General features: G+C 36.9%; 4 protein-coding genes across 6 annotated transcripts; 2 read left to right on the top strand and 2 right to left on the bottom strand.

Moving 5' to 3' along the window:
• Window positions 1-1162: 1162 nt before the first annotated feature.
• LOC106951453 (rab5 GDP/GTP exchange factor-like) lies at window positions 1163-7354 on the top strand. Its single transcript, XM_015039006.1, has 9 exons — window positions 1163-1431; window positions 3720-3898; window positions 3974-4101; window positions 4452-4603; window positions 4694-4763; window positions 4850-4985; window positions 5448-5542; window positions 6004-6260; window positions 6345-7354. The coding sequence occupies exons 2-9, from the start codon at window positions 3741-3743 to the stop codon at window positions 6738-6740; spliced, it is 1392 nt and encodes a 463-aa protein (XP_014894492.1). The 5' UTR covers window positions 1163-1431; window positions 3720-3740; the 3' UTR covers window positions 6741-7354.
• A 978-nt stretch (window positions 7355-8332) lies between these two features.
• On the top strand, window positions 8333-11252 carry psmd9 (proteasome 26S subunit, non-ATPase 9). The gene is made up of 6 exons (XM_015039009.1): window positions 8333-8508; window positions 8581-8680; window positions 10002-10195; window positions 10317-10418; window positions 10633-10721; window positions 10851-11252. The coding sequence occupies exons 1-6, from the start codon at window positions 8383-8385 to the stop codon at window positions 10876-10878; spliced, it is 639 nt and encodes a 212-aa protein (XP_014894495.1). The 5' UTR covers window positions 8333-8382; the 3' UTR covers window positions 10879-11252.
• On the bottom strand, window positions 10969-15919 carry gtf2h3 (general transcription factor IIH, polypeptide 3). Its single transcript, XM_015039008.1, has 13 exons — window positions 15694-15919; window positions 15501-15580; window positions 15027-15133; window positions 14404-14546; window positions 13936-13998; window positions 13694-13723; window positions 13562-13590; window positions 12860-12934; window positions 12712-12765; window positions 12513-12581; window positions 12296-12431; window positions 12169-12205; window positions 10969-12067 (listed from the first exon to the last, which is right to left on the bottom strand). Exons 1-13 carry the CDS (start codon window positions 15701-15703, stop codon window positions 11998-12000), a joined length of 903 nt encoding a protein of 300 aa, XP_014894494.1. The 5' UTR covers window positions 15704-15919; the 3' UTR covers window positions 10969-11997.
• A 408-nt stretch (window positions 15920-16327) lies between these two features.
• Window positions 16328-20925, bottom strand: LOC106951458 (Rieske domain-containing protein-like). Of its 3 annotated transcripts, none has more exons than XM_015039020.1 (4): window positions 20849-20925; window positions 18453-18637; window positions 18304-18338; window positions 16328-18001 (listed from the first exon to the last, which is right to left on the bottom strand). In XM_015039020.1, exons 2-4 carry the CDS (start codon window positions 18622-18624, stop codon window positions 17711-17713), a joined length of 498 nt encoding a protein of 165 aa, XP_014894506.1. In that variant the 5' UTR covers window positions 18625-18637; window positions 20849-20925; the 3' UTR covers window positions 16328-17710. The 3 variants fall into 3 exon arrangements, with proteins under 3 accessions (XP_014894506.1, XP_014894505.1, XP_014894504.1); XM_015039019.1 differs by lacking the exon at window positions 20849-20925 and adding an exon at window positions 20277-20434; XM_015039018.1 differs by lacking the exon at window positions 20849-20925 and adding an exon at window positions 20332-20433.
• Between the last annotated feature and the right edge of the window lie 9 nt (window positions 20926-20934).

The raw sequence follows: 20934 nt of genomic DNA on the forward strand, positions 1-20934 counted from the left end.
TTCAAATTAAAAGCATAATTGACCATGATTCTAGGCAAATTAAGATGTAACGGAATATTAAACTAATAGAATCACTGCCCATGGTGATATATTTCAGGAGATTGTTATGATTATTATGGTTTACAGGTATAAAAAACAAAATTTAAATCATCTTTGAATTAAGATTTTTACGTACCAATAAAAATGAATTTTATTAGAGAAATGCCATGTTATGGTCTTCATTGTGTATTTACAACCATTAGGATACTGCAAAGACCGCAGCACCCTCCACATGGGAGGGAAAGCTAGACTGACATTTCCCTAAGTAGCTGATAGTGTATCACTGTATTAATGGAAAACTTAATAGAAGGAAAAAGTGTGGTAGATTTAGGTGTAACCTTAAAAGTATTAAAAGCACACAAAATATGCAAATATGTTCACTTTTATATATAACGTAGAGTACAAAACCTCTACAAAATACTTACTTTTGTGAAAACCTTCAATATTCAGGATTTTACAAGAATAAAAGTCAGAATCAAAAAGATTAAATCTTTTTGGCAAGAACCAAAGAACTTTAAAGCTTGTAAATGACTTCTGAACGTTTATTTGAAAATTTCTTCTGTTTTTTTTTTATTCTCTGACTATTTTTTTTATTATTATTATTTTTTTCGTTTTTCAGTTTTTGTCATATGTCTTTTGCTTTGTTTTTATATTTTAATCTCAGATTAAATTTCTCCTAATTTACTGAGTTAAGCTCCACTTTGATATTATGGTTATTGTCATCAACAATATATTGGTCGTAAAAACAGCATATTTTATCCGCTTTCACATAAGAATTAATGACTAACTTTGAATAAATATCACAGAAAACGTGTAGTGTTCTCAGAATAATGACCATTTTTGAGTCTTAATAAATTCCTGTCTTCTAAATGTCAAGCCTTCTTCATTGACAGACGAATGTCTTACAGGGATTTCAGAATAACATGCAATCATAAAAAGACCATGATCTAACAGAGACATGAGTAGTCAATTATGACCCATTTTATTAATCTAACGTAAAAATGAGTTATTTTTAATTGTAACGAGATCTTTTTGGAGCAATTGTGGCAGATTAAAGAAGCGACCGCACATACAACTTTTATTTTGAAAGCATGATTTTACATTGAAGCGTCTCTCACTTCACAGCGTTTCCTTCCTACGTTCTTCCGGTTCCACAGGTTTCAGAAGTGGTCGAACTTCTGACTGCGTCAAATCTGCTTAGCTTTTCGTTGGCACATCACATTTTCCTTATTGGTATTTTATATCCTCAGGCATTTCCGTGTACTTTATCGACTTATTTAATGGTTGTTACTGAGATTGAGTGAATTATGAAGAGTTTATGACAGAAACCTTTCTTTAAGTGAAGAAACCTGCTGAAGGTTGGGATGATTCTCCCCGCTCGTTGACTGACAGGTGAGCAGCAATGACTTATTGACGGATTTATTGATTGTTTTATGCAAAGGTTGAAGTGTTACTTTGAGTCAGCCAGCATTAGCTCCAGCAACCGTCAGCTGACGGTCAGCCGCTCTGACTTTATAGCGATTAGCAAACGGCTAACGCCAATTCTCATAAACTAAGATTTCTAGAGCTTCACTTGCTATTTAACCAGGGAATCTGCATTAAATTTATTTAGGCTTTTACAAAACCCCGTAGAATTTATTTGTAGTTTGAAATGTTGCCAGAAAATCTTAGAAGTTCTTTAAACTTACAACTATTTTCAAGTTGCTTCTGACTGTTTTCTGTCTGAGATTACAGGTGCACCTCAATAAATACTGTCTCTCCTGGTTGGACCCCCTTTTATGAGTTACTGCGAGTCAGTGCGGCGCGGCATGGAGGCGATCAGCCCCTGCTCTGCAGAATGTAATGGAAACCCAGGTTGCTTTGAGAGCGACCTTCTCATGTTGACAGTTCTCTGAAGATTATTGTGTCAGGGCGGTTTTCTGGCCAATCAAGAACGGCAACACTGTGGTCATTGAACCAGCTTTTGGCGTCTTTGGCCCTGTTGGCAGATGCCAAGTACTGCTGGAAAAGGAAATCAGAATAGCCACAAAGCTTATCATCAGAAGGAAGCATGAAGCGCTGTAAACACTAGTTGTTCTGACTTTGGAATTGATTAAACATAGTGGACCAACATCAGCAGACGACATGTGACCCCAAATCATCACTGAATGTGGAAACTCCATTCTTGACCTCAAGCAACTTGGATTGTGTGTGTCTCCACTTCTCATTTCCAATCTGGGACCACAGCTTCCAAATGAAATGCAAACTTTAGTGGCTCACCCTCCTAGTGACGGTCACCGACTGCAGGGCAGCTCTCAAGTGGTCCACATGATTGTGAGGACATAGTCGTAAATTAGTTTTCTATAATTTTAAAATGTTCTGAGAAAGAAAAATTGGGGTTTTCGCTATTTGCAAGCAATACCTGTTAAAATAATTGAAATAACCCTTGAAATCACCTTGTGTCCAAGGGCATATTCGTTTGACTTTTTTAATTGAATTACAGAAATAAATAAACATTTCAATGATTTAATGTATTGATATGCATATTTTCCATAAAAACTAAAGCTCTGATTATCATTTGTTACACCAATACCGCAGTAGTAACAAAACTTTTTACACTTTGTCAAAAAAAAAAAAACCCATTAGCAATCCTTGCTGTTTTAGACAAGTTGATGAAGCATTGTTCTGATTTAATCTTAATTGGAACAACTTGTGAAGTTGAGACAACAAACATTCCTGAATTTGTGTTTTGTACAACCAGGCTGAGATTAAGAGATTTTAGATCTTATAAACTCAATAACTGGACAACAGATTATGGAAAGACTGGAGAACAGAGAGAGAATAAAAAGGGTTTGCAACATGAGTGTTTTCAAATTTAGATCAAAATGATTACCCCTAGTTTCTCTCAGAGGAAGAAAGCAATAAAAATAATCCATAATATTATGAATATTATCCTAAAAGATGTATGAAATCAGAGCTTTCAAAAGTGGGGCCTGTTCAGGACTAACACAGTCATTTTGTGTACTAGTAAAAAAAATACTGGCACTTGTCTTATAAATTTGAAACTATTAACCAATTTCTTGTTGAAAATGATTAATATAGCAGTGTGATGATAATTATTTTTATTATGATGATGAAAATTGCTACAACTCTTATGTTTCGACAAATTTAAAGTTGTATTACAGCCTACACAACTTAAGTAAGATGTCAAATCTATGGGGTTGTATCTTAATTTGTTCAACTTTTCTCTTCTGTCTGTTTCTTGCAAAATAAATCTTAATTCTTAAAATTATTTTTTTAGAGCCACTTAAATGTATCTTTATTTATCCAAGGTAATGTAGCTGCCTAATCTGATTACAAACGTATCAAGTAAACATGAATGAGAAAAAGAAAATAAAAATCTGGAAAAAATAATTATTTTCTGTCTTATTATTCCTTCCACTTTTCTATGTGTCCATCTGTCCACCAACATGTCTGTCCACCAATTATTTTGTCTATCCATCCACTCCTCTATCTATTTGTCCACCTCTCCATCTGTACTATGAGTTTAAAATAAATCAAAGTTGGAATCTGAAATTATATGAAATGTTTACACGAACACTGTGTTGGAGGCCTGGGTGCAGAGTTCATGCATCGGTTTCTGTCAATATTTTGCCACTTAATTTCTCTTCCCAACACCTCTTTATGATTCATCTATTAAGGTGACCTAAGAGAACGCCATCATGTGGACAGAGAAACAAAGAGGGCTCAGAGTTTCCCAGGAGGAACTGCTCTGTAAGAACGCCTGTGGGTATTATGGAAACCCAGCGTGGAAAGGCTTCTGCTCCAAGTGCTGGAGAGAGAGATCACGCCCGCCTGGATCACAAAGACAAGACACGAGGTGGACGCTTTACTTATATCACACCATCAGCTTTTCTGTTTGAAACATGATCCTGACGTACCATCCTCCTTACAGACCCAGCAGCGATGGAGTCCCACCCACGTTCTCCAAATTTGAGGAGAAGAAAAACATTGAGAAGGGTCGACGAATAAGCACAGTGAGGCGGCTGTTCTGGGGCAGCTCTTCACCTCCAAAACCCCAAGGTTGGCCTTCTAAGGTCCTAAGCTTCTTTTTCTCAGTTTTGGGCTTGACCGAATTCCCTATAAAATATAAAAATAATGGAATAAGAACTTAAAGGCTGTAAAGTCGTTATATGTCAGCTAACAGGTAGGTTGTCAGAATGATGTGTCCAGGTTTTCCTCCTCGCATAGCGTTTTGCTTGTTGGCTATATAGGTTAATATTATCGTCATGAAAGTTTGTGCTTGTTTTGCTGGAAAACTCCTACTCCTCCTAAACGAACCTGGAAGTTGTTAGAGATGATCATGTGCAGTTTTGCAGAAATAATCTTGTGGATGATTGTTTGATCTTGCATCCACTTTTTTGTCTTTCCAGAGACCTCTGAAAGCCACACTAAGATGTTAAAAGCCTATGAGAGCCTTGAGCCCGGAGACTTCACCGGTTTTCTGAAGATCCTGCGGAGTCCACCTTCTCAGCGTCTGCAGTCCCGCTGCACAGCTTTCCTCAACACAATGGAGGCTTATCATGTAACTATGTCCACGAATATCTGTGCTTATAGTTGCTTCCTTTTTTTTAAAAAAAGTGACATCCTTATCAAAGCCTGGCACCATTTTCAGAATCTGCAAGTACAGAAGCAGTCGGACCTTGTCCAGGATTTCTATCAGTCTTTTGCTGAATATTTTAGAAGTGAGTACAATTGTCGCAGTTTGTTCGGATCTGTTTTTTCTTAAATCTAGAAGAAAGATGTTTAGTAGTCTTTTTTTTTTTTTTAGGCTTCCCAGAGACTCAGGTCACTCAGATAATGGAGCATGTGGAGAAGCTTATAATGACTCGGTTGCACAAATGGGTTTTCTGCCATGACAGCTGTGATGACGAACAGAAGGACCTGGCTCTTCAGCGCCGAATACGGTAACGCTGTTAAGAAATTAGTAACTCATCTCCAAATGTAATTAGCGACGTTCATGCCTTCTGCAGTTATAAACTCGGGGTTTCTTCACAGTCTGGAAAAAGATCGAATTGGTTTGAATTATTTTTTCCAGATTTTGATATTTTAACAAAGTAGAATACAGAAAAAGGTTTTCATTCTCCTCTTCCTCAGAAATCATTTTTGCTAATTAAAATATAACCTAAGATTCTACATTCTGATTCCATATGCATTAAAAAGTGCATGTGGAAATTTTAGTGAAGCCCTCAATCGGATGATCTTTAGATCAACCTATTAATTTATGGGGGGGTTTTCTCTGCATACATGAAACTAGGTTGCAAAGTCTGAAGTTTGAAAATGTGTACATTTTAAACTGGTAATTTTGTAGGAACTCCTTAAACATTGGCTCTCAAGTCTTGCTTCTCATTGATCATTTTTCTTTTCAGCTCCCTAAACTGGGTCACACCACAAATGCTGAGTGTGCCTTTTCCGGATGAAGACACCCCAGTCACAGGCGACCCCTTCCTGCCTGCCATAACAGGTGATTTACCTCATTTACTGACTCGATTGTGGACATTTAGAAGCTTTCAGTCTTTAACTAACTTGAGTAAAAGTGTTGTCCATCTCTTTGCTTAATTATTTAACTGTCACAGCATTAAGCAACTAAATGAAGTTAAAGACATGTGAATGCATTGAAATAATTTGATGCCATGGTTCTCAAAATGTGGCACAAGGGACACTCAGAGGAAATATTAGTAACTATCAACAATTTGAAAAGTAAATTAATAACTAAACTAATGTGGAGCGAATCAACCAAAAATAACCATCGTTACAGTTAATAGTTTTTTCTAGAGTCAACACAAAAAACTTAGAAGTCCAACCCATTGTGGCAGACGCAATTTGAAATATCTTGTGGTTCTTGTTATAAAGTGCCTGAGAACCAGGGGTTTATAATATTGTCATGGTTCATTTATCTTTTTTTATTTTTTTTATTTAAATCAGCCATAATAGAAATGGATGCCAAGCGAGCACCGCAGGACAAGCTAGCCTGTGTGTCAAAGTGCAGTCAGCACATTTTTGAAGCGCTGTCCACCTCCAACAACGAGCCTGCTAACGCGGATGACTTCCTGACGAGCCTGGTGTACGTGGTGCTGAAAGCCAATCCGCCTCGCCTCCACTCCAACATGCAGTACATGATTCGTTTTGGCCTCCCTCACAGCCTCATGGCTGGAGAGAGCGGCTACTATTTCACAAACTTGGTAAGTTGTGTACGAAAGCGCTCGTCCTTCATACGCCGCAGAGTTGGGGAGATAACCCAAGCTTGTCTTTGTCCCCTGCTTCAGTCCTGTGCGGTGGCTTTCATTGAGAAACTGGACGGACCGGCTCTCAACCTCAGTCCTGAGCAGTTTGACGGCTACATGCGAGGCCAGCGCGCTCCTGCTGCGTTAAGGAGGCAGCAGAAGGCCAATGCCACTCAGAAGCTGCTGGAAGAGCTACAAGGAAGGCAGGAGAAGCTGCACCAAGGTGTGGATGCTCTGAACATGCAGCTGCAGAAATGGGTCCAAGTAGTTAATTCCCAGCTGGATGAGGCAACGAGCCAGTTTGATAAGGTACAGAAGGAGATAACATCTCAGGCGGAGGCCTCTGAGGTCGTGACCTCTTCAGCTGAGGATGGATTCCAACAGAGGGAGGAGGAGGAACAGCAGCCTGAGAGCGAAGCTGTAAAAGAAACGATCTGATAGCCCACCAGAGGCATCAGAACCCCCCCTGGCGTGGTACCTCATGGTCAGCACTAACAGACGAACGCTGCTGGACAAACGAGACCTACATTCCACTGACAGATTTGCACAAGTTTCCAAACAGAGACGTGACTCATGAGCTGAAGAAATGAGGATGAAGGAAAACATGAAGGAAACTTGGGGCGCATTTGTTTTGAGGCGTCTGAAGGGCCTAATTATCTTTATCAAGTTATTTTAACTTTAATGAAGTCATTAAAACACATTCCAGCTTAGTTTAAAAATACGTGTTAACACACAGGCACTTCTAACACAACACTCAGAGGTGCTGAGCACAAAATATTTTCCCTCATGTCGTACACCGCGATGACTTTATGGTGATAGGTCAAAATGTGAACTAGTATCAACCACTAGAAGTTTACAAGGGGATGTTTGTGGCAAAGGTTTCTCAGAGCTGTCTAACTTATAAAATGTTTTTCTTTGCAATTTTATGTAACACATTTCCATATGTGATGGTGTACAAAAGATGTTTACAGTTGCTGATTTATGAAGAAAATTAAAGTTATATTTTGTTCAATAATTGAATCAAATTATAGATTAAAGCAATTTGATTTATAGATTATGCGTGACTGATTTTAAATTTTACCCTGATTTGACATGTTTTGCTGTTATAAAATTTAAGTTGAGACTAGCTGCAGAGCAGACCACTGATGTGAGTTAGATACTTCAGTTTTATGGACAAGATCCAGGTTTAAATTTATTGAGAAGAGGAAATGATGACAAACATGAAGAGAAAAGGGAAACCATATTTGGATAAATCTAAATACTTTGTAAGAGGCCATGTGGCAAAGAGGAATTAAATTTGAAATGGGTGTTTGAACAAAACACCACCATACAAAACAGAAAGTAAGCATGATTTTATTTCATACCAACAAGATTGATGTTATGGAGTAGCCAGACCTATTCCTGAAGGTACCTTAACTGCAAGAGAAAACTAACCAAAAAAATGCAGAGCAGCTGTGGAATGTAGTTTATGCTTCCTGGGCTGGAACACCTGTACACAGGTGAAAAAGGCTTGTCCACTCTACTGTTATGTAAATGTGAAGTAGTTCTCATGAGCTGTGGTTATGCTAAATATAACATTTTCAGTGATTCCCAGGAAAACTAAATTAAGCTCATTTCAATTTACACAGCAGGAGTTTAAGTTTGTAAAGAAAAATGGAGATATTTTAAATGTCTAATATTAGCTCACTTCCTGTAGAGCACTTGCTACCAAAAAGATTAGAACATCATGACATCTGCTTATCAGATGCAGCAGATCGATCAAAGTCCAGTCTGTTCCAGATGGTGCTGCACTGACAGCTGGAACCTGCTTGGACATGCAAGCATGAAGACAGTCAGTTATATTAAAAGACACACGAACTTTCCCCAAAATTTTATTTTGGCTTATTAAACCACTGAAGAATTGTGTGTCTTATTTACATGAGAGTAATAATGAAAATGTACAAATGTATTATATTTTTTGCTTTCTCTAAGTAAAAGGTTTCATATTTTGGTAGTGTCTACATTTGGACAGTTGGGGTCGCTGCACCGGAAGTAGCGTCATAGAAACGCTTGTAGCCGGAAGAGAGATTGTTTAGCAGCCATGAAGATGACAGGAGAAAACAGAGCTGAGGGCTGTGAAATAACAATGGACGACGTGAAGAACCTTATTAAAAAGAAAGATGAAATTGAAGAGCAGATAAAGGCTTACCACGACGTTTTAGAAGACGTAAGTTGTTCCCACACTCTGAAGTAATCTAGTCCTGCGCTGCGCTGAACTCGTTTCTCTTGTTGTTTACAGCAAGGTGTCGGAGTTGAGGGTCCTCTGGTTGACGCTGAGGGTTATCCCCGAGCAGATGTTAATTTGTACACGATCAGGGACGCGAGGCACAATATATCATGTAAGGATGTGTTTGTCTTTGTGTTTCTCTATAAGCAGTTCCTGGGTGAACTACAGCCACTTCAGTCATCTCACAAGTTTAGTTTACTTTCCATTCAGTCTTTCTGAAGTTGAACTACATTGTGTTGTCGGAAATATTCGCTCCTTTTTCCTCACAAACTTGAATGACATCTCCATGCTTAATCCACATAATAGATACCACCCTTTGCGGTTTTAACAGATTCTTTTTATGAGGTCAAACACTGATGTTGGACAAGAAGGCATGAGTTGCAGTTTCTGCTCTTGAGGTGTGGATTCTGTGCAGACAGTGAAGTTCGTGCACACCAGTCTCTCTCCTCCATATCTTAATGGACCTTGCTTTGTGCATTGGTACCCAGCCTCACACTACAACCCCCTTTGCTCCAAACTTTGCATGTGACATGAAGCAATCAAAAGCAGTGTTATTCTCCTGCAAACAGCCAAACGCAGAGTTGTCTATTGCATTGCCAGACGGAGAGAAATGATTAATCAGTTCAGAGAACAGGTCTCCACTGTTGGAGAGTCTGGTGTCAATGTGCTTTACACAACTCCATCTGACACTTTGCATTGCAGTTGGTGACATAATGCTTGGGTATAGCTTCACAGTCATCCATTAAGCTAATCTGAAGAACATAAAGTTTGAAATTCTGTAGCCACTTTGGAGAGACTTGCTATTGTTTCCGATCACTTCCACTTTCTTATAATACCACTAACAGACAAGACAGACAAGAACATTTAGTAACAAGAACATTTTACAACCAGACTTATTTTATAGGTGACAACATCCCGACAGGCTACCACACAGGAAGTGACTGACAGACCTACATTCAATTATTTGAATGGGTGAATAAATATCTCAGGCATTATTGTGAACTTTACAAAGGCGAGTTAAATCAGACATAGAGGGGCTGGGTATGAATGGCCGCCATTGTTTTCAGACTTTTATTTGTAAAAAAAAAAAAAAACCCTAAAAAAAACATATGTAAAAAAATTATGCATAATTTTCATTCCCCTTAAAGGATAGTATACCGTTTTGTGTTGGCCTATCACATCAAATCACAAAAAGTTTATTGTTCAAACAGTTGGAGAATGTTTGCAAGGCTCTTCAAATAATATAAGTGACCCTCCTGTTTGAAACTCTTTCCCATGTGAAACGTAGCTAGAATACAACAGTTGGTTAGCTGTCAGTTTTTCTGCTTGGCTTTCTCTTTGAAAAGAGAACATTATTATTCTTCACGGCACTTCGACTGCAATGTTTGTTCTTGCACTTAAGCTGTTAGGCTTTTGTTTTGTTTGTGTCTCAGGCCTACAAAATGACCACAAAGCCATCATGGCAGAGATTGAAGAAGCTCTGCACAAGCTCCACGCTAGAGAGAAAGCCAAGCGGGAACGAGACGAGGCAGAAAGCCAGGAGGAGCCGATGGAGGAGCAGGTCACTCTGCCTCCTCCCTTTGCTCGAGTGGATGCCGTCACGTACGGCTCACCTGCTTCTGGAGCTGTGAGGAACATCTTCTCTGCTCTTAAACTTAGTCAAACCTTCAGATAAACCAACATTTATGCTGACATTCATGCTTAATGTTTCAATTTCTTTGAGCCTGATTGTTTGTATTTTCTTACAGGGGCTCAAAGTAGGAGATGAAGTCATCGAGTTTGGCTCTGTAAACACAAACAACTTTCAGAATCTGCAGAACATTGCTGCAGTGGTGCAACACAGTGAAGGAGTAAGTTTAATTTGATTTCGCTTGTTTAAATTGAAAAATAAATTGTTTTTAGTATTATTGATCTTGCAGTTTGCTGTAGCTTAGTAATTCAATTTTCACGTTTTATTTCACTTTACTTTCAAAAACAACGTGAGCTTGATTGCTTTTACCATGATTGTACTTTTTGAACATGCCCATCAGCCGATGTAAACGGCAGCATAATGTTCGTTTTCAGAAACCTTTACGGGTCGCTGTGATAAGAGACGGCCAGAAGGTTCAGATGAGCCTGACTCCACAGCGGTGGTCCGGCAGGGGTCTGCTAGGGTGAGCGCACAAAGCGACACAAAAACTGTCATTCTGTCACATGTAGGCAGCAGAAGAAGTTAGTGAGACTATTTGTTATTAGAATAACTGTTAACATTACAATTATTTATTTATTTTTTTGTTTTTCAGGTGCAACATTGTTCCAGTCCAGCGATAATCCACACAACCTTATTCCAGATTTAAATCCGTGAATCTCCTGAGTGTTTTCTATTCTGTACAGTAGAAGTTTGGATCTATTTTCATTTTCCAGTTTCCTAATGAAAATCTTGAACATTTTCTCCATACAATGACTAAGAGTGGAATATGTCAAAATTAAACTGCTGAACTCATGATTAAGACCTGCATACATTCTTCTGCACACATTTTAAAGAGGCCAGCTTTTGGATTGAAGTTTTTTTTTTCTCTCGGGAGCTTGAAAGAAGATGGTCATGGTTATTAAAGATGGGATGCTTCAGTAATTCTTATCCTGTGTGTACATACAATTACTTTGGTTGAATAAATAGTTTTCTTGAAGAAAACAAGTAAGAAACATTTTGACTTGTATGAAGTGATGAATTTTTGCAATAAATGCATTTTATTCAATCTCATGGGAAAGACTCATAAAAACATATTTAAGATTAAATGATGGTGTGTTAAATGGATAAACTACTACAGTTGTGCTATTATAGCCAAAATATATTATTTTAGAAATACCAGTGACCAGTTTATGCAGAGATGATATATAACTGGTTGTTGTTTGGCGTGATTCCTTGTTGTGTATTAAATTCATATATTACTGTGGATGGAGTTTACATAGCGTATTTTATATTAGTGAAGTTACAGCGAATCAGCTCTTGGTGGATTTTTTTTAAAATTTTCAGTAGTAAATTTGACAAAGCACATAAAGCAGAAGAGACTAAATTCAAAAACGTCATTTCCTTAGTAATGAGACTGAAGAGCTTCTTCTGCAGATTAAATTGTTAAAAATCAATGATAGAAACAAAGCTGTAAAATCCAGAAATGTTCATTGAAACACTCCTTGTGCTGGGTGTGTTGGGTCTTTTATTATGTTTTTTTTATTTATTTTTTTTTTGCTTTGCACAGAAGAGAAGAATAATAAGAATCTTCCACATGTTCGTCTTCACAAAGGTTTCCAGGAAATCTTTGCTCTAACAGCAAATACATTTTACCCAGGAGATTTCAGTAACAAAATCAGTATATACATTTGGATAAGGGGCTTCTTCTTCTAAAAAAACTGATTTGCCTAAATGACAGTGAGAGGAAATCAAAACAATCATCAAGCTGCTTGCTTCAATTTCTTCTTTTTAGGTTTGACCATCTGAGGTAGCTGTATTTTGAAGGCCGTCCTAAGAACAAACAGATTTTTAACCATTACTGTCAAGCGAACTACAAAGTAAATAAACAGATTTTACCTGGCAATACGGTAAAGTCAAAGTAACAGACTTACTCGCATGTTGTGCAAATGGGGCTGAAGTTGCAGAATACTTGGAAGCAAACGAGAGAAAAAAAATCATCACCGCAAATACAAACAACATTGTGTCTTTGAAACGCACGTGACGGCGTGCGGTACTCACTCGACAGACAAACGGAGCAGACGTAGCCGATCTCGATGAGGTTACGGTGGCAGAAACAGGCAGCTCTGTAGTCCACGTGGGCAGGCGGCGGCAGCACCAGCTGGGAGCGCTGCTCCGAGTCGGGCAGGAACACCCACTGTTCCCAGAACAAAGACATGCTGACTCTACCTTCAAGCTGCAACCACTGCAAGCCGCAGCAAACGGCAGAAACACTCACCAGCAGGTACTGAGCCAGGGCTACTTTCTGCGGTATCTTCAGGTACAAGCCTCCTGTTATGTCGCAAGCCTAAAACACAAACATCAATCCTGGTGGTACCGCTTTTTGTTTTAATATCCACTGACTGATATTTTGTCAGTCATTTATTACACCTTCACAGTTGTAATGCTATGTTAATAAGCCTGCATCAAAGATGTACCTGCTGAAGCAGCCCCGAGTCCGAGTCCAGCACACACGCATCTATCAGGATGTTCTGGCAAAAGTATAAACGGAGGTTGTTGTTTTTTTTTTTTTAATCAATTGAAAAGATACATTAGTGAAAGTCTAGAGCAGAGATTTAGTTTTACCTGCTTTTGTGCAGCAAAAATCACATTCATGAAGTTCATGTACTGGAGAGCGCAGTCATCAGCTGCTTTTATCACCTAACCAAGACGAGCAAAACAAAACGAGACGCTGATTTCACATCTTCGCCATTTTGTCCCTGTGCAGGATCGTCTATTATCAGATGGTATTTATTAACCATAACAACCAATTTAGAATTGATTCAGAACCACAATCAATAAAAACAGGGTGAAACATAGAGGTTTATGAACAAATGATGTGGGATTTTAGCTTTTTATGAGCTACATATTATTCATATAAATTAGTTTTTTTTTAGTAACTATATTTACTTATTGCGTTTCTTTTCTCTCTGTTTGAATTCTCACAGGTTACTCTGGCTTTCTGTCCAAAATCAATAGGTTGGTCACTCTAAATTGCCCACAGGTGTGTGTGTGAGTAGTTGTGTATCTCAGTGTTACCCTGTGACAGACTGGAAACCTGTCCAGCCTCTAAACTATCTGCAGCTTAATAAACGCTCCAGATAAAAAGCACCACACCCTCCGATTGCTGGATATTTCTAGTACGTTTTAATGCTACAATTACTGAGAAATATGTAACAAGCTGAAAAACTAAACTTTAAATGCATGGGTACAAAATGGCATGGGAGTACCAACAGCTGAACTGATCAGGAAAAGCAAAACCAAGTGAGGAATTAAGTAAGATCTTACCAATATCCTTGACTTCATCTCTTGTCCAACTAAAAAAAAAAAAAAGTAAAATGCAGCGTTTCTAATATAAGAAAATAGTAATAATACTACTAATAATAATAAAAAAATAGATTCAGTTTAATCTGACTTTACCTTCTAACTCTTTTGAGACCCTGTTAATATCTGCATGGTGACATTTTAAGGACAATTAGAAAAAACAGCTCACACTAATTTCTTCTGACCCAATGAGCAAATCCAAGCTGCATGTAGGGTTACTTCAGAGAAGTCAGTCATAAAACTTCATGACTGTAATGACATAGAAATAATTCACTTTTTGTTAGCTGAACCAATTTCCTGAATACTGAATTATCAAAGATGTTTCACTGAAAGGATACAGCAGAGGGCTTTGGCAAGAGATCCTGCCAACAGGGTGTCAGTTGAATTCCCCGTCACTTCAGCTGTAAGAAGAAGACACACAGCAGTCACCGGTACGTTTAATAGTGAATCATTAAATAGTTTAAAATAATATTAAACAAAAGGTTTAATATTAACCTTTTGTTAATATTAACGAAAGGTTAATATTATCCCCACCACTGTCTCCACTTTCCCAACTCTTACTGGGATACAAGAAGTGACTGGATGAAAGAGAAAAGTGATGGAAGGTATAAAACACTGCAGCATTTTAGTTCCAAACACTAAAAAACATCTATAGCAAAACAAAAAAGAAAAATAATAGTGAGTCATTAAATAGCTGAAAATAATATTAAACAAAAGGTACCAACCAACCAAATCTGAGTACCTCTTACATTGGCTTTAGTCACATGCTATAAAAACCTGTTTTTTTTTTTGTTTTTTTTACTCACTTTTAGTCATAATACTCCTGATCTCTTCAGCAATGAGGTTGTTGGCGACAGCTAGAAGTTCGTATTTTCCATCCCGGCTGGAGGAAATTTCATCCCCACCACTGTCTCCACTTTCCCAACTCTTACTGGGATACAAGAAGTGACTGGATGAAAGAGAAAAGTGATGAAAGGTATAAAACACTGCAGCATTTTAGTTCCAAACTTAAAAAAAAAAAAAAAAAAAAAAAAGAAAACTAAATTGTCACAATATAGGTTTAACGTAATTTCTGGATCAAGCGTGGCAATAAAATATTATAAAAGCAAGGCTATGTAGAAGAATAAATAGATATCCAATCCAGTAAGAACAAAAAAAACTGGAGTTACAATAATTAGGCTTTTTTTTGACAAATATTAATACAGATTTTGACTGATTCTGGTATCATTTTTGCAAAGACATTTTCATGCAAAAAATAAAAAGTTACGTAGGTCTTTAGCCTACAAAAATTGAAGGAATTACACGATTATGCTTGGGGATGGATGGAAGGAGGGACTGGCTGGAAGGACAGGGTCAAATTTCAATTACTCTGTTAATCCCAGACGGAAGGTAAACAAAGGTTTCTTATAATGTTGTGAACTGTGGTTACCTGTCTTGACAATGACTGGCGATAACGGCCAGCCTGTTTGTCCTTGTCATTGCCATATGGGAATTTCCCATCACCATGACGGCATCCAGACACTTGCACAAAGTGAACTTAAAAAATAGAAACACAGTGGATAGATACTGTTCTCAGAGACAGGCAGACATTATTTGTGTTCAAATATTAGAATTAAACATCATTTTTCATAGCTTGCTTTCTGATATAAATTACTTTATTTTTTAAAGATAAAACCTCAAATGGACAATAGAAAAAGAGAAAAGGGACTAATTCCTGGATTAGTGTTGTTTACCACTAAGCCTGGTAAACAACAGGATTACTGGTAAACTTTGAATTATGTGATGTCAAATGTATTTCTTTTGCTTTGCTCTTAACATGCCATATGCAAAGAAATAATTTACCTAATTACTACTGAGTGAGTAGAAAATATGACTGAGATATCAGAAATAAGGAAGAGGATACCTCTGGCTCACGCTGACCTTGCTGACCCCACCAGATGGGATTCACATCAACCACGATGACCAGGAGATTCAATTCATCCTCTGCAAAAAACAAAAAACAAAAAAACATGACGAATATCGACCCAATGGAAAAGAAACGACCCAGCAAAAACATAATGTTTGCCAATAAAGGACATATTATGAGCAGGACAGACCTGAAGCCATTTCGTTAAGTTTTTTGTTAGAAACCAAAGAATAGATGTTCTTCCAGCTTTATCTGCTGCTAATTTCCATCTCTGGTGAATTACAATATTAGCTGATAGCGTATAAAATGTTGCTAACGTCTTATCTAGAATAAGTTATCCAGGTTCGAGGAAAAACTACATAAAACCGCTTCCCTTCTCACAACATCCGCATCTTCTTCTACTGTCTGATAGACTGAAGAACGCGAGGCGCCCTGCTGCCACCTAGCGCCAGGAATGATTTTGCACAACAAATCGAGACATTTTGTTATGATCACCCAGCAAATAAAGTTGAGAAAAAGGTTTTAAAAATAATAATAAAAATGTAAAAGTAAAATAAATAGGGCAGAAAGTTGATGGCAGCTTAATGTTGTCTAATATAATCAAAACCATCTCTTATACAAGACTACTCTACTTTTTTATTTTTTTTCAAATTGCATAGCTTTACAGACCCGGATTCTAGACATCTGAATTCAAAATATTCACCAATTTAAATTCGAATTGCAAGTTCCAGAAATCAAAAAGACACACAAATGTAAAACAACTTCTGGATATTACATTGCTTTTTTGATACTTGGACTCACTTTGATAGAACAAGACAGTATAATGGGAATGTCCTTTATTGAAAGTGGGAAAGTCTAGGTGTACCTTCAGAAAAATTACAGGCAAATGGAAGCATGCAGATTCACAAAGCAATAAAACATTAAAAAAAATAGACATAAGAAACTGTACAGTAAGTGCAAAATTACAACATAAGAAATACCAGCAATAATTTGTTTGTGGTATAAACAAATTATCCAAACTTCTGAAAAATCAGTGGTTAAAGACAGTCATTTATGTGTTTGGAAAAATGTGCGTTAGAAAAGAAATTGTAAAACTCACAGTTATCTTTAATATTGTAAGTAATTTAAACACACAAACAGGACCCACATTTTGGGACTAAATGGCTAAATTAATCCACCTTTTAATGAGATACAGTTTATTAAAAATATAGACCTTTGCAGACATAAAAAAAAAATATATTTTCTCATTTACCAGAAAGGTTAGTCATTATTTGAATTGTGGTTATTTTTTTCTCTTTTTGCCCTCCACTAAGATAATGAAAAGACCTCCTGAGATCAAAATACAAAATGTATTTCATTGAACTTGATTTTCATACATTCACAGAAGTCCATAATGTAAACAGCTGAGAGTATTTATGATGTCTTTCAGTTCAAATATAGTTTTCCAAACACAACTTAGGTGAGTTATAAATGTTATAATGCACAAACTGAAGGAAATATTTCTGAGGTGAAAGCATGCAGTAAGCACAACAAAAAGTAGTCCAATAAAAAAATGTAGCTTATTTTTACAGAAGTAAAGACATCTTAAACAAATTAAAATTAAGGTTGTTGTGCAAAATGATCAGTTTGTACTGATACTAAATGTAAAAACTTTGTCAAAATATCATTTGTACTTCTACATTACATTTTGTGGAACAATTGTTGGCGATCTGTCGATGTTACATAGATCGACAGATGTAAGATCTGTTTTTCGTTTGAACGTGCCTCTTCTAATAAGCATGTTTATGGTTTCTGTGTTCAAGTAAATAGCTTAAAAGCAAAACCTGAGGAAGGGAAGAAAAATAAAACTGCAATATGTTAGGAAACTGTGTAAAATGTAATTTGTAAAATATCCTTGTTTGTTCTACATAATCATAAGAAATACCTTAGGATTAATAGATTGAACTTTTTAAGAAGGCATCACTGGCTTTAATTGTAATGACTCAAAGTCATTTGTTTTTATCCTGAAGCAAATTTGATTGATTTTCTGAAAGGTTTTGTTTCTCCTTTGTTTGAACCCCTGTGAAATTTAAAAGAATAATCAGATGGAAATTAAAATGAGAAAATACTGACATAACATCAGAAAAGGAGGAATCATTAAACTAGCTTTGAAACAAGTAGAGTGCTTATAAATAAAACAGAAGGTTTAATAGATGTATGTCTTGTTCTTATGTCTTGGGTTTGTGTTTCGGCAGTGCATCGAGTGAAGCAGTTCTGTATTTCTCAGTCTGATAGACATCGGACTCGATGGCCTCACTGGAGTCATTCAGGGCAACATAAACATCCCCGCTAACTTCAGTGACTTTATGAGTCCTTTGTTTGACTCCTTTGGAGCGCCACTGAATCTTCAGTGGTCTGATCGTAGGATTGTCCACAGCTTGATAAAGTCCTTCACCTTCTGCCAGGGTGATCTTGTATTGGTGCCACGGACAAACAATGCACGGCCGTCCATTGAACTCCTAATGGAGATGATTGGTACAAGTGTAAAATTGGTATTACAATAAGAACTTAGTTTTCTACAGCTAACATATAAATATACAACTAAAAAGCTGTTTCACACACAAAGAAGCTTCAACATGGTACATATTTAAATGTTGTAAAGCACAGTGCCTAGCAAAAGTATACAAAACCCTTGAGTTTATTGTCTGTGGTGTTGCTTTAAACTTTGAATACTACTGCAAGGCAGAATAAAAGCAATGGAAAACCATCCACAGCTACTATCAGGCGTGATATGTTTTACTATAAATCAGAAAAAGCCAACCTCGATATCTCCATTATGTAATAGACCACCAGCATCTGTCAAAAAGAAGAAAAAAAAGATGCTGTTATTCCATACAGTATTTCAACTGGGCATTCCCTTTAGACTATATATCAAATCACACACACAGCTCTCCTTTGCTCTGAGCTTACGGTAGCAGCGCAGGTCCATTGCATAAAGCTCCCCCTGGTGGTACACGACAAGGACATCTCTGCATCCATTCACCAGCTTCGTCACACGGCCAGCCTTAACAATATCTGCCTTCTTTCCAATGAAATGCATATCAGGAGAGAGAGCAGGGGGGTTCTCCTCTTCAGATGACATTCTGATTGTACTGCTGTATATAAAAAAATAAAAAAAACAGACACACACACACACACAATTTGTTTAACAGATCGCTCACAAACCTTAAAAGGCAAGACAGTTATAGAGTTATAAAGCGTTAATATTTGTACCAACAAGGCGATTCCCAAGTACTGGCTGAAACATTGACTTACAGAAGATGGTTAATTAGTGGATCATGCATCTGTGAGAGTCCAAGAGGTCTTTATCCTGATATTGTGATAATTATAAGTTTAAACCGTTTCTATTTTGTGAATTAGGTAAATTATCTCAATATCTGAAACAGTGAAATCAATGAAATATTTTGAACTGGAGAGTAAAGGAACTAGTACATGTTCTCTGATACTTAATCTCCTGTGCCTAACTCCAAACGATTAGTTCAGTATCATTACTAGAAGTTGGTCTATTACCAGCATGGAAGGTAAAAACTGAGCACCAAATGATCTGTACCAGGTTAGTTACTCATATATGAAGAAAATGTCAATGGGCCAAGAGTTTATCCTTGTGGAACCCCTATAAGTTTGAAGTAGTGCATTTATCTAAATTGTCTAGATAATTTACAGCTGCTTATTTGGAAAAGATAGAGGTTGACAAGAGGTTTTGTTTTTGTCGCAAAATGATCTTCACAGTACAGACTGTAGTGACACAACCAAAATCTCTCTCCTCCAATACTGTTTTTTCGTTAAAGGCCTTGGTGGGGTTAGAGCCAGTATTTACATCTATAGGAGGCTGCAGAAAGGTTCCTGGGGCAGCAAACTGGAAACAGAAGATGCACCTAAAGTTTTAAAGAACTGAAATAACGACTGGTTTCTTTTCAGGAATGGAGTGGTCAGTGGAGTACCAGGATGTTACATGGTGAGTTCTCCTTGTAGTTTGATGTTTGTTTTGGTTCATTTGAGGCAAATAGTTGTTATTTGAAATTAATTATGAAACACTTACGGTTTATTTTTTAGACAAAAATAATTAACCAACAGTTCTTTTCCACTTATGACTTTAAAAACATAGTTATTAGTAACAGCCCTCTACTTCAACAGTGAGTACCCCCTAAAATATGCCCATTTCATCCTCAGTACTACAAACATGTTGGCAACTCTTTCATGGTCTTTTGGAACAAACTTATTGATCTAAAGTAAAAAGGAAAGTAATAATTTATAATAATTTGTCACCTGATCCCTTGAGTTCTTATATTTCAAACTCATTCCTAGATCTGTGTTAATGAACATATCGATAACCTTTTTTTTTTTTTTTTTTTTTAAAGGTCTAGTACTGGAGTTAAAATGAGTGCAATGTAGTTGAGATTCAAAGAAAAAAAAAAGATCTCTACAAGCCACTGGAAGATACTTCTCAAAGCTATTTTAATACATAAATGAGCCTAGACTTTGGAAAGCAAGATCTGAAAAATACAGAGTTGCACTTTCACACTAATCTACAAAGATGTATTCACTGTTGTTATGCAACCTTGCTCTTGTTTGCCTGATATATTGAATAAATGAACCTATTGTGATTTGGCTCAGTCTCTGACTTAATAACCTTCAACTGGGTGCTGAAGGGACCAGACCATGAACTCCAGGCAGCTTCAGTTAGGACTTCAAACAAGTTACTATGCAACGATTCATATTGACGACTTATCTTACCAAAACTATGCGTAGGCAAACGTGGAACTGTGTTATCTTCACCCAGCAGGCTTACTCGAACATTTGGAGTCAACAAATAAAATGCCAGCTACCACACTCCTATGACCAGAACTGCTGCAGACGAGCCAATATTTTGGTGTTACGTTTAGTTACGTCCCCCAAGAAACAAAAACGATGTCCCGAACTGAGACACATTCCGCCTGATATTTTGGTCCTTATTTGTCATTTTATTTCTGACAATTATAAAACTCAGTAAATAAAGATTAAAAATATTTTTGAAATATTTTCAAAAATAATTTTAGCAAATTAAATATAGATTTTGTGTATATTTACATTACACTGTTGTTGTTCTATCTAATTAGGTTATCTTTTCTTGTTTTTTAGTTTTTTACAATATTTACAAATAATGCTTAATTGATTTTTATTTTCTCTACCAAATTACTATAATTAAAATATGTGTACAATAGTAAATAAAGTTTAATTTAAAAAAAATTATTTCTTAGCAATTCTATTTTTTAACATATCTTTATACAGTCAATTGGTTTATTAAAAAATAAACACAGTAGCTCTATCTGTATTGCCTACTCCCAGTTGTACAGTCAGTTGACCAGTGCTTTGAAATGGTTTGGTGTGTGGGCTTCTTAGTGGTTTAAGCCTC

The sequence above is a fragment of the Poecilia latipinna genome, unplaced genomic scaffold (genome assembly GCF_001443285.1).
Source record: "Poecilia latipinna isolate Pla-1442-1.1 unplaced genomic scaffold, P_latipinna-1.0 Scaffold460, whole genome shotgun sequence".
Lineage (NCBI taxonomy): Eukaryota > Metazoa > Chordata > Actinopteri > Cyprinodontiformes > Poeciliidae > Poecilia > Poecilia latipinna.